Below are 12957 nucleotides of genomic sequence, written 5' to 3'. Positions count from 1 at the left end.
CCCTTAGGCTTACTGAAAAAAATCAGAAGAGGGAGTTTGCTTTCTAATTTAAAAAACAACAAGAACTAAAGTCTCTTCAGTAGGACTTGATCCTTGATAATCTTAAAGACTTTTATCTCTGTGCTTCACACCTGGAATATCTCTATATATGTACTCTTAGAAATTACATCTTTAGGGAGTGGCTGAATTTCTTCATGATCATTTGTCCTCTCAAAAATCTAGCTCATGTGACTTTTCAGAATGAAGTTTTCAATGTCTGTTAAAAATTTTTGTCTTCAGTGGGCCGACTGTTTTCATGTGCTCATGGAGAATGGTGTTTGACTTACTCCTTTCTTCTCCTTCTCTATAGTGTGGGAATGTCCTCCTGATTCATGGGTTATTTCCCCATGAGAAAACGGAGGCCAAAGAAATTCTCCTCATTTGAAGGTGATAAAACTTTCCCAGGCTGTGTTTAAGGGGATTCATTTATTCTCAACTCTCCTATAAATTTGCCTTTAAATATATTCAATTCTGTCTTGATCTCTGAATTTTATGTTTGTTTTTTAAACAAGATACATGTGATAGGAATGTCATTGCTACTGCGTTTCTTCAGGAACTTGAAACAATAGCCATCTATACGCATGCCTGCATGTGTCTTTTGCTTGTAATATCTTCCTTGCTTCTTCAGAGTTTCTAAGCTTTATCTATTTAAAAAGTAAATTTGATATCCATATAAAATATTAAGGAAAGCTCTGTTAGCTACATACCTGAAACTACCAATTTCTCAAATTTGTATTCCTGATACCTCGGTTGATCTCCGCCCAATGGATGGACCACTGAAGCCCATAGCATAGACCTTTGCATCAGGCAGGCAGGGTTTCAACTCTGTCACTTAACAGGCATGTGGGCAAGTTACTTCGTCTATTTTTGAAACTCAGGTTCCTTATCTACTTAACAGGCATGTGGGCAAGTTACTTGGTCTATTTTTAAAACTCAGGTTCCTTATCTATAAAATGGAGGATGGTAATATTATCTACCCCTTGAGAAGGACTTAAATAGGACACAACGAATGTAAAGTGCTTGTCGTATAATAGGCTCTAATAAATTACTGTTGGTTCTCTTCTCCCCTAAGACTTAAATGTGAACAGAAAAGAGGTGTCTTCACTCATACGTCACCCCTATAGGGCAGACAGTTACATTTTGGAAAGCAGTGGGGTAAAATGTTAAGGGTATTGATCCCGCTTCTAGCACTTGGGAGACAGGAGTACATCTGGCCATATGGCTGTCCCTGGCCACCTACGACCCACTGCAACCTGCCTGAGCCTCTGTTCTTGTCCTCCGCATTACTGTAGCAGGCCAGAGCTTGCTGTGTAATCTCAGAGCTCAGAATGGGGTTGTGTGTGTGTATGGTTGAAAAAGTCCTGAGTTCCATGCAGATAATTAAAGGTGCTGAATCACTTGCTTCACTACCCTCCCAGAGAAAAAGACAACAGCTTTAAACACATCAACTATATATTCTGTCTACTTGAGATTAAGTTTGAAGATACAGTTGACCCTTGAACCACACAGGAGTTAACCCCCATGTAACTTATAGTCACCCTTTGTATCCACAGTTCCTCTGCATCTGCAGATTCCACCAACTGTGTAATACTGTAGTATTTACTATTGAAAAATATCCATGTATAAGTAGACCCACTCAGTTCAAATCCGCGCTATTCGAAGGTCAACTATATTTGCATTTGGTGGCTATCAGAAACGCTGCTTTCTAGAGTCTGACATTTCTGTTTACTTGTATGAGTTCGTTAGTAATAATCACATCAGTTGACTTGAGAATCTGTGAATGTGTGTATGGAGGGGAGGATGGGGTATTGCATAGTCATAAACAAGGTAGGCTGCTTCCATTTTTCACCTTTCTGGTTAATAATTTTTAGTTGGGAAAGGACATAAACGAAACAACCAGTACTCTGGTTTGTTTAAAATGAAAATCGAGGATCTTTGTTTTTCCCTGAAAATTTGGATTCACCTATTGGTTGTTTTCAATTGTATTAATTTCCGTAACTGTTGCTGTGTTTACTAAGTTGATTTTTTATTCAAAGAAACCTCCTGCTGATGCGATATGCTTCCTCATATAACCCTTTCTGACTCAAGGAGCCTAGTCATCATGAGTCAGTGGAGCCACGGGGCTGTGGATTTTTATTTTATCATCTTTATTGGAGTATAACTGCTTTACAATGTTGTGTTAGTTTCTGGTTTATAACAAAGTGAATCAGCTATACATATACGTATATCCCCGTATCTCTTCCCTCTTGCGTCTCCCTTGTACCCGGGGCTGTGGATTAACAGATCAGTGTGCTTTTCCAGTATTCTGGTGTTTAGAAGTGGGATCCTCTTTTCATGTCGACTTAAATAATTTAATGATCACTGTGTTTGACATGGATGAGTTTAATGAGCTATAATAATTTTCTGTATCACTGGTAATACATCCCCTCATATGCCTTTCACCAGCTTTGATGGTGCCTCTCCCTTTGCCTCTGAAATGACATTTGGGATCGGTGAAACTATTTTGTATATTTGGACTTGAGAGTGTTCTGAGGATATAGTCCCCAGATACTTTACGAACTGCAGTAAAAATGATTTGCTGTCCTTGGTTCTCTCAGCTACAAATGGCTACCTTTCATATCAGACTTTCTAGCATTTTAAAAATGTCTTGACGGTCAACTTAAAGGTTTTCCTTTTGCTACCTACTTGACTTTCCCCCCAGAACCTACCACATCCCCATTTTCTGAGCTGAGCTCTACTGCCACGTGCTGATCCTCTCTCTCTCTCTCTCTCTGTAGAACTAAATAAAAACCGAAGAAAGCTCTTTGAACCGCCAAATACACGCACCTCTTTCCTGGAAGGCGGAGCAAGTGGGAGGCTACCCCGTCAGTATCACTCAGACATTGCTAGTGTCAGTGGCCGCTGGTAGCGGTACCGTCCAGGCACACGCCCGCCAACTCTGTCAAGTCGGACGCAGGAGATCTGTGAACAGCCTTCACTGCACACCGTCCTCAGCACTCGGGTGTCTGGTATCAGGACCAAAGCATCTTATTCGCACCTGAACTTTCTGCCGAAGAGAGAGATGATGATGCTCTTATATCATCATACAGAATGCCACATGAGGATTACTTTTTTTTTTTCCTAACGGCAATTGGACAGAATTTGCAATATGAGGGTAGGGCTTTATTTCTTGTTTTTATTTACCTATATAATAACATATGCACTGATTTTTTTACTTAACATGAAGGCTGAGTTGACATCTGGGATGCCAGAAAACACAGAAGTTAATTTTGTTTGTTTGCTTATTTTGTTTTGGTATTCGGGGATTTTTTTTTAAAAAAATAATCAAAGTGGGATTTTCTGGTACTGCTTTAAAATAATTATTGAGGTCTTTCAGCACTTTACACTTTCTTACTTCTTGTCCTGTGGAAATTATCTCTTTCTCTCGTTTTTGTCACCTGATGTATTGGTACAAATCAGACTGCGTTAAATTTTTATTTGACATAGTGGTACTGGATTATTAGTTTTTGTGCAGAATAGTCTGTGACTTTGGGAAATGTAAGTGACTCCACTTGGTTATGGACCAGTTCTGTTCATGTATGTCAGCATCCTAGAAACACTTAGCAATGAACCTAGTTCACTGTAACAGGTGCGAGCAAAGAAACACCAAATGGACTTTGCAATATTAACCCTTTGCAGTCATCATATTTAGCTGCTGCCTTTATTGCTAAAATGTTTTTAATGGTTGTCTGAAGGCAAAGGGCTATTTTTAGTATACTGCCACTAAAGGACACTTATTTATATCAAACTTTTATTTTTAGATATTATAAGCATACCGTACATAACTGATTAAATTGATATCTACTAGAGATTTATGGTAGAGAATGGACGGCATTCAATAACTGGAGCCCTAGATTGTCACTTTATTTAAAAAAGATAAATAATCATCTGACAAGACAGCACTGTTGCCATGAGGAGGAGAAATACATCACTGTCCTTATGTACACATTAGCTGTGCTCCATGTGGTCACAGGACTTGCCTAAAACCATATCTGTCTGCTTGAAGTAGACTTGGGTTTGTTGAGAATGGAAAGGCTTTATTTAAGTCTCCAGGGTGACAGTTTACAAAGACAGCAGAGTTCTGAAGGAGGGAAAATAAGAGACTATTTTGTAAGTGGCTAAACTCGTTGTTACAATCTTGATACTGTGAAAGTCCAAGAAATCAGGCAACATTGTTTCCTAGGTCTTTTCAGACATCTTATTATGGATTTATGAAGGGTTTTCAATCCATGAAGACAATCACTAAGTGCCTCTCTTTCTTCAAAGCAATATTATTTCCAAGTGTATTAATCTGTTGGAAAACTTTCTCATAGGACATGTGGTGACTTACCTGTAATGACTTATTTATGTTCAGTATTCGAGACTTTCTACATGGACATAAACCACTGTCACGTGCTCTCCACAGAAGGCATTAGATTCATACACAACAATTGGGGACTTTCATACAAATGTGGGATCAGAAATACTTGTCTGATTTTTTCCATGGTTAAGTCTTATCATTAAAGTAAGAACAAGAATCGGAGAGAAATTTTGCACACCGAAAAATTTTCACTTAAAAAAAAAAAAAGAGTATTGGTTACCATGAAGGCATAGATAATGGGCCTGTCATAAAATTATCAATTATAACAGCACTAAGGAGATGCCTGTTCCCAAACAGAACTGTATGTGCTTATGGATGTGGAACTAGATCGCTCCCTTCACAAGTACAGTGGAATGATCCTGCGTGTATGTCACATGTATGCAGGTCATCACATGGAGCTCCCTGCCTTATATGGCTATATGAACACAGCATGCTACACACGCAATAGAGTAAGAATTCCAGATCTGTTTCCTGTGCAACAACTCAGTGCTCTAAATTTTATCATTTCTTTAATAAGACCTCCTCCCCAAATAAAAAAATAATCATTTGGAGTCTATCCCCCCAGCTCTCTACCATGCATTTGCAACAGGAGGAAGATGGAATGATTTGCAGTATTGAGTTGATATAGGTTTTATGAACAGTGCTTTGATATTATGCCAAAGGGAAAACTGTCCCAATTAAACCAGATTAAATAGTGTGGCTAAAAAAGTAAATAAAAAACACTGGAAATTACTTTTCTCACTTTCTCTTGATGCAATGAAGGGATTATGACACTACAGTATACGGTGTTGTCAGTGTTATATGATGCACAAAATATTTGGATTATTTGAATAAATGTTTTTAATCAATCTGTGCCTTAGTAGTGACCGGTTATCTGTAAATATAGAGCAGATACAGATTGTATTTTTGTGTGGGTTTTTGTCCTTTTAGTGATTTTTTTTAAAATGAGAGATGGAATTAAACATTGAAAATGGGAATGTTTTTCTAAACTAATCAAGTGTTATATGAAAAATAAATTTATATAACCCCTTTGTATTGCCCTTGCTAGATGAAATGTGTCTTTGTTTCTAGCTTTTTAAAAAATATTTTCAGCAGAATTGAAAGACATTTCTGCAGTAGAATTATATATGCACTCCCTGTCCTGTTGTCTTGCATTGACAGTCCTCATTTTCAACCTGAAGCTAAGGCACTTCATTTTAGCCAGAGAATCCAGGACCAGTAATCAATCATTGTTTCTGTGGCCACCCACACGTATATAGAAAAAGAGTAAGATTATGGAACAGGTTTTATTCTTGTTCATTCTTTTTTTTTAATAAAGACTCAAGTCTATGACTGCTTTGACGACCTCATCCATAAGCAAAGGAGCTCCTTGCTAAAGTGATGCAGGGTTTCTTGACCCAGGTTCCCATTTCAGAGGCTGACTGTGCTATCACACTGCATGGTTACTGTGCCTTGCTCTGAGATTGTATCTGAACTTATTCTTACATGGAATTGGCACTATACTATTAATCCTGAGATTTGTCTAAATCTCAAAGAAACCCTAGCCCTCTACCCATTATGCTCCCAGAGTTATCTCCACTTGAATTACCTATGCTGCTGGTTCTTAAAAATTGTTTCTAGCAAATAGTTCTCTTGATAACTGAAATATTACTTGTGAACCCAATACTATTCATCAATTCACTCATTCATTCATTATATAAATACTTAAATGAGGGCTAAGTACTAGGCCCTGTTCTAGGAACTCTAGTAAATGAAACATAAACCCTTGTTCTCCCTAAGCTTACGTTCAAGCTGGGGAAAGATGGAACCGATGAAGAGGGAATGAAGGATGGAATACCCTACCCTTCAACACAGGCCTCCTTGCATTTACAGCATGCCAAGGGAGCTCTTGAGTGCTGTCTAGAAATCTGGCTTTTGACAAAATGGTTTAAAGTACCCATCTCATAGACACAGGCCTATGCTTTCAATGCAAAGTATTATTCACAGCCTCCCTTTCTCCTTTTTCTAGGTTTCATAGATTTAATCACATTCTTGAAAGGAGTGTGTAAGCCAAAAGGGTTATGACACAGCTTTGTATGATGACCCATCACTTCCTAGATTTGACTCCCAGTGACTCTGCAGTATTCAGAAATGAGATTTACCTTGAAAGAACATGAGGTTGCTACCCCTGAGGATACTCCAAGAATGCAATCATAGAGAATGATGTCACCAAGATGGTGACAGGTCATTCCTGACTTCACTTCCCCTAACTAAAAGAAAAACCAGCAACTGTTCATGGATAAGACACCACTAAGGAGGGGCTTGCAACAACCAGCCCTCGGATCTTGGCAGTGTGAGTTCCTACCTGCAGTGCCCAAGTAGTAGTCCCAAGCAGTGGCTTTGCTTATCGGCAGAACCAAGACGGTAGCACGGTCTGACCAGGGAACTTAGAGGAGTGCAGGTCTGCCTGATTCAAGTGCTCAAATGAGTTTTTCAGGCCCTGGAGCCTGGTCTGCCCACACCCAGGCAAGGGAGCTGAGCCATAGCCTCACCCTCTGTGGATTGTGAGTCCCCACCCCATCTGACAGGAAGGGCTGGCAGAACACCTGGAAGCTGCTGCATAACCCAGTAATGCGCAAGCTGAGAGGCAGGCAGGCAGAGCTGACCTCCAGGGCAAAGCAAGTGGCCCTCTTTGGCCAGGGAACTTGGGGCATGGATTGGCTTCAGTCACCACCACAAACAAAGAGACTTATCGTGGTCTTGGAGTTGCTTCTCCCACTGCACTGGGGAAGGGAAATGAATTCATAATTGCATTCATAGCTCCTTCAGGCTTCCTGATCGAGGAGCCTAACCAGAGCACACTGCGTAGCCGCTCCAATAGCTCTGCTTCCAGTGTCACTTAAAACCCATGAGCACAATCCATGGCTTTTCCCATCTGCAGAGCAAAACTGGTGGCCTTGCCTGACCAAGACACTCATTTTACACTCTTGCCTGATTTCAGGTCCCCAAACAACAAGCTGTGCAGCCCCTGGGTCCTGTCCTGCAGTCCTGCAAGGCAAGCTAATACATAGCCCTACCTACTGCTGAGTAAAGAAGCCAGTCATGACCACTTAACAAGCATCACCATAGAATCCAAGCAAATGTGGAGCACGGCAGGGAACCAAGCAGCAGTCTATCCAGCTGTTCTCAGCTAGGGGCACATACCTCACCCTGACCTTAGAGCTCAAACAGTTGTCTTGCCCTAAAATAGACCCTTAGCAGCTCCCCACCTGCCCAAGGATGTTACCAGCAGACACGCCTGGAAACCCAACTGAGCTGACTGGTGAAAAATTTTCTCTGCCAAGGTGAACCAGCAAAGTCTGGAGGAGGAGACCACTTATTCAAATATACCAGTGTAAGAAATCAAGGACCATAGAACATCATGTAAATATGACACTATGCAAGGAAATTAATAGGGCACTAATAAAGGATCCTAAAAAAATGGAGCACTATTAAATGTCAGGCAAAGAATTCAGAATAATCCTCTTAAAGAAGTTACTGAACTACAAGAAAACACAGGCAACTCAGTGGAATTAAGAAAGTAACACATGAACCAAATAAATTTCACAAAGAAATAGAAACGAATAACAAAAGCAAAACAACAAACAAAACCAAAACCAAACAAAAAAACTCAAAATGGAAATCCTAGGGCTGAAAAACAGAATAAATGAATTGATAATTCAATAGAGAGCTTCAAAAGCCCACTTGACCATGCAGACAAAGAATCAGCAACCTGGAAGATAGGACCTTATCTAGTCACAGGAGCAAAAAGAATGAGAGAGAGGCAGGATGGCAGAGTAGGAAGATTCTGAGCTCAACTCCTCCCATGGACACACCCAAACTACGACCACATATACAACAACTTTCTCTGAGAGCAACCTGAAGGCTTGCAGAACATCTCTTCTACAATTAAGGATATAAAGGAAAAACCCATCGAGACAGCTAGGAGGGGCACAGATGCAAACTAGTCAGGACCAACACCCCAATGGGTGACCCACAAGCAGAAGGGGATATCACAAACTTGGAAGTCCTCCCTAAGAAAGGGGTTCAAACCCCAAATAGAGCACCTTAGCCCTAGGGACCAGAACTGGGAATATGAGCCCCCTTAACTAATTCTGAAAACCAGTGGGGCTTGCAACCAGGAGAGCCAGAGGACAACAAGAAACCAAAACTTGCTCTTAAAGGCGTTACTTGCTCTGAGTCCCAGCATAGAGGCAACAGATTGAAAAGCACCTGGCACTCTAGCCAGCCTGCTAAGATAGCGTGCCCCTCAGCCTGTTCTGAGCTCCAGCTCCAGTCCCTCCTACCCACCAAGGCAATAGCCCTTGGTGCACCACAGGAGAAGTCCTGGTCCATGCTGGGCTCCAGTGTTCCCCACACCCATCTAGGTGGTGGCTCCCAGTGTAACCTGGGAGAAGCCCTGGCTTGCACCGGGCTCTGGCCCCAGCCGCCCCCGCCCCCGACCCACCCACCAAGGTGGCTGCCCTGGCATGCTCTGGGAGGAGCCCTGGCCCATGACCACTTCAGCTCCAGTCCTCCTGCCAAAGCCACAAGACACATGCAGTCTGCATAAGGGTGCTCCTACACAAGGACATGCTTTCAAGACTGGTAGAGTAACTGTTTCATCTAATTCATAAACACAGAAAGTCAAACAAAATGAGAAGACAGAGGATGTGTTACAAATGAAAGAACACGATAGAACTCCACAACCTCCCCTAACGAATCAGAGATAAGTGATTTACCTGATAAAGAGTTCGAATCAGTGGTCATAAAAATGCTTACTGATCTTGGGAGAAAAATGGAGAATACGGCAATAACTTCAAAAAATTAGAAAATATAGAAAAGAGCCAGTCAGAGCTGAAGAATATAATCAGTGAAATAAAAATACACTACAGGGAATCAATAGCAGATTAGATAAGACAGAAGAATGCACAGGTGATTTGGAAGAAAGAATAGTGGAAATCAGCCAATCACAATGGCAAAAAGAAAAAAGAATTTTTAAAAACGAGAATAGGAGTCCTCGGAGCCAGCCTGGAGGGCTTTTGAAGCCCAATAGTGGCTTGATGAAAACTTCACTAACCTGGGGAAGGGAATAGATATCTAGATCCAGGAAGCACAGAGATTTCCAAACAACATGAACCCAAAGAGAGCCACACCAAGGCATATCATAATTAAAATGGCAAAAGTTAAAGAGAATTTTAAAGGCAGTAAGAGAAAAATAAGGACTTACATACTTACAGTCCCATAAAGCTATCAGCTGATTTTTCAGCAGATACTTTGCAGGCCAGAAGGGAGTGGCATAATGTATTTAAAGTGCTCAAAGGAGAAAACCTACAACCAAGGATACTCTACTCAGCAAAGTTATCATTCAGAATTAATGGAGAAATAAGAAAAAAAGAAAAACTTTTTCCCCAGAAAGTAAAAACTGAGAGTTCATTGCCACTAAACCAGGCTTATGAAAATGTTAAAGGATCTTCTTTACGTGAAAAGAAAAGGCATAACTAGAAATATATGACAGAAAAAAAATCTCACTGGTAAAGGCAAACATATAGTACAGGCAGTGGATCAACCACTTACAAATCTAGTTGGAAGGTAAAAGAAAAAAGTTGTAAAATCTACCATAACTACAATAAACAGTTAAGGAATACACAAAATAAAATGTAAAATATGATGTCAAAAGCATATTTGCAGGGGTGTAAAAAAATGTAGAGCTTATAGAGTGTGTTCAAACTTATACAACAGCTTAAAATAAACATATATATGTCTATATATATGGACCGCGTGGTAATCACAAACCAAAAACCTATAACAGATACACAAAAAACAAAGAGAAAGGAACTCAAACATAGCACTAAAGAAAACCATCAAACCACAAGGGAAGAGACTAAAAGAAGAAAAGGACAGAGAAGAACAACTAGAAGATAAGTAACAAAATGGCAATACGTATATACCTATCAATAATCACTTTAAATATAAATGAACTTAATGCCCCAATCAAAAGATACAGAGTGGGTAAATGGATGAAAAAAAACAAGACCCATCTATATGCTGCCTATAAGAGACTCACTTCAGAGCTAAAGACACAGACAGAAAGTGAAGAAATAGAAAAAGATATTCTATGCAAATGGAAATGAAATCTGTGGTAGTAATACTCATATCAGACAAAATAGACTTTAAAACAAAGACTATGACAAGAGACAAATAATAAAGGGGTCAACCCAATATGAAAATATAACACTGGTTAACATATATGCACATAATATAAGAGCATTTAAATATATAAAGCCAATATTAGCAGACATAAAGGGAAAAATTGATAGCAGTACAATAGTAGCAGGGGACTTCAACACTCCACTTACATCAATGGATAGATCATCTGGAAAGAAAATCAATGAGGAAACAGTGGCTTTTAATGACACATTAGATCAGATGGACTTTCTATATATTTATTTATTTATTATATTTATATATTTAGAGAGAGAGAGAACATTACATCCAAAAACAGCAGAATGCACCTTCTTTTCAAATGCACATGGAGCATTCTCCAGAACAGATCACAGGCTAGGCCACAAAACAAGTCTCAAAAATTTAAGACTGAAATCATATCAAGCATCTTTTCTGCCCACAGGGGTATGAAACTTAATTACAGGAAGAAAACTGGAAAAAACACAAACATAGTGAGACGAAATAACATGCAACTAATAAACAAATGGGTCAACAAAAAAAATCAGAGGAAATAAAAACATACCTTGACATGAATGAAAATAGAAACATAAATTTCCAAAATCTAAGCAGCTCTAAGAGGGAAGTTCATAGTGATACAGGCCAATCTCAGAAAAACAAGAAAAATATCAAATAAATTACCTAATTTTACATCTAAAGGAATTAGAAAAAAAAGAACAAACAAAGCCCAAAGTTAGTAGAAGGAAGGAAATAATAAATACCAGGGCAGAAATAAATAGAGACTAAAATACAATAGAAAAGATCAATGAAACTAAGAACTGGTTTTTAAAAGATAAACAAAATACACAAACCTTTACCCAGACTCATCAAGAAGAGAGAAGTCCCAAATAAATAAAATTAGAAATGAAAGAGGAGGAGTTACAACTTATATCACAGAAATACAATCATAAGAGAATACTACAAACAATTATATGCCAACAGAGTGGACAACCTAGGACAAATGGATAAATTCCTAGAAACATAAAATATTCCAAGACTGAATCAGGAAGAAATAGAAAATCTGAACAGACCAATCACTAGTAATGAAATTGAACTAGTAGTCATTCCCCCACCCCCCGCCCCAAATAAAAGTCTAGGACCAGATGGCTTCACAGGGGAATTCTACCAAACACTTAAAGAAGAACTAATATTTACCCTTTTCAAACTGTTACACAATGTTGAAGAGGAGGGAACATGGCCAAACTCATTTCACAAGGCCAGCATTACCTGATACCCAAACAGAAAAAGACACTATCAGAAAAGAAAACTACTGACTAATATCTCTGATCAATATAGATGCAAAAATGCTCAGTAACATACAAGCAAACCAAATTTAGCAGCACATTAAAACTATCACCATGGTCAAGTGGAATTTATCCCTGGACGCAAGGATTATTCAAAATATGTAAACTGATCAGTGTGATATATCACATGAATAAAATGAAAGGGAAAAAACTATATGATCGTCTCAATAGATGCAGAAAAAGCATTTGACAAACTCAACATCTTTTCATGATAAAAAGTCTTAACAAATTAGGTATGAAAGAAACATACCTGAACATAGCAAAGCCCACATGTGATAAGTCCACAGCTAATATCATACTCAGTGGAGAAAGATTAAAAGCTTTTTCTCTAAGATCAGAAAGAAGACAAGGGTGCCCACCCTCACCACTCCTATTCAACATAGTATGGGAAATCCTAGCCAGAACATCAGGCAAGAAAAAGAAATAAAAGTCATCAAAATTGTTAAATGGAGTAAAATTGTCTGTCTCTGCAGATGACATGATTTTATATGTAGAAAATCCTGAAGACCCTACCAAAAAACTGTTATGCCTAATCAATGAATTCAGTAAAGCTGCAAGATGCTATTTTTATAGGTTGTTTGTATTTCTATATATTAATAACAAATTGAAAAAGAAATAAAGAAGTTGATCTCATTTACAATAGCAATCAAAAACAGTAAAATATTTAGGAATAAACTTAAAGTAGGAGGTCAAAGATCTCTACTCTGAAAATTAGAAGATATTGATGAAAGAAATTGAAGATGGATAAGTACACTACGTTTATGGATTAGAAGAACTCATATTATTCAAATGTTCATAACTGCTGCCAACCATCTATAGATTCAGTGTAACCCCTATCAAGATTCCAATGGCATTCCAATTCCATTTTACAGAAGTAGGAAAAACAATCCTAAATTTTACATAGGACTACAAAGACTCCAAATAGCCAAAGCAATTCTGAGAAAGAAGAACAAAACAGGAGGCATCACTCTTCTT

At 38.8% G+C, this 12957-nt stretch overlaps 1 protein-coding gene across 1 annotated transcript in view; it reads left to right on the top strand.

Moving 5' to 3' along the window:
• The window catches only part of BICC1 (BicC family RNA binding protein 1), a 309662-nt gene extending 306715 nt beyond the window's left edge, over positions 1 to 2947 (top strand). Inside the window, exon 21 of the mRNA XM_065894697.1 lies at positions 2817 to 2947. Within this exon, the coding sequence (XP_065750769.1) occupies positions 2817 to 2947 (131 nt within the window). The remainder of the gene's footprint in view (positions 1 to 2816) is intronic.
• Positions 2948 to 12957: the final 10010 nt, after the last annotated feature.

Source organism: Phocoena phocoena, chromosome 16, assembly GCF_963924675.1.
Source record: "Phocoena phocoena chromosome 16, mPhoPho1.1, whole genome shotgun sequence".
Lineage (NCBI taxonomy): Eukaryota > Metazoa > Chordata > Mammalia > Artiodactyla > Phocoenidae > Phocoena > Phocoena phocoena.
This window is presented reverse-complemented; position numbering and strand designations above follow the sequence as displayed.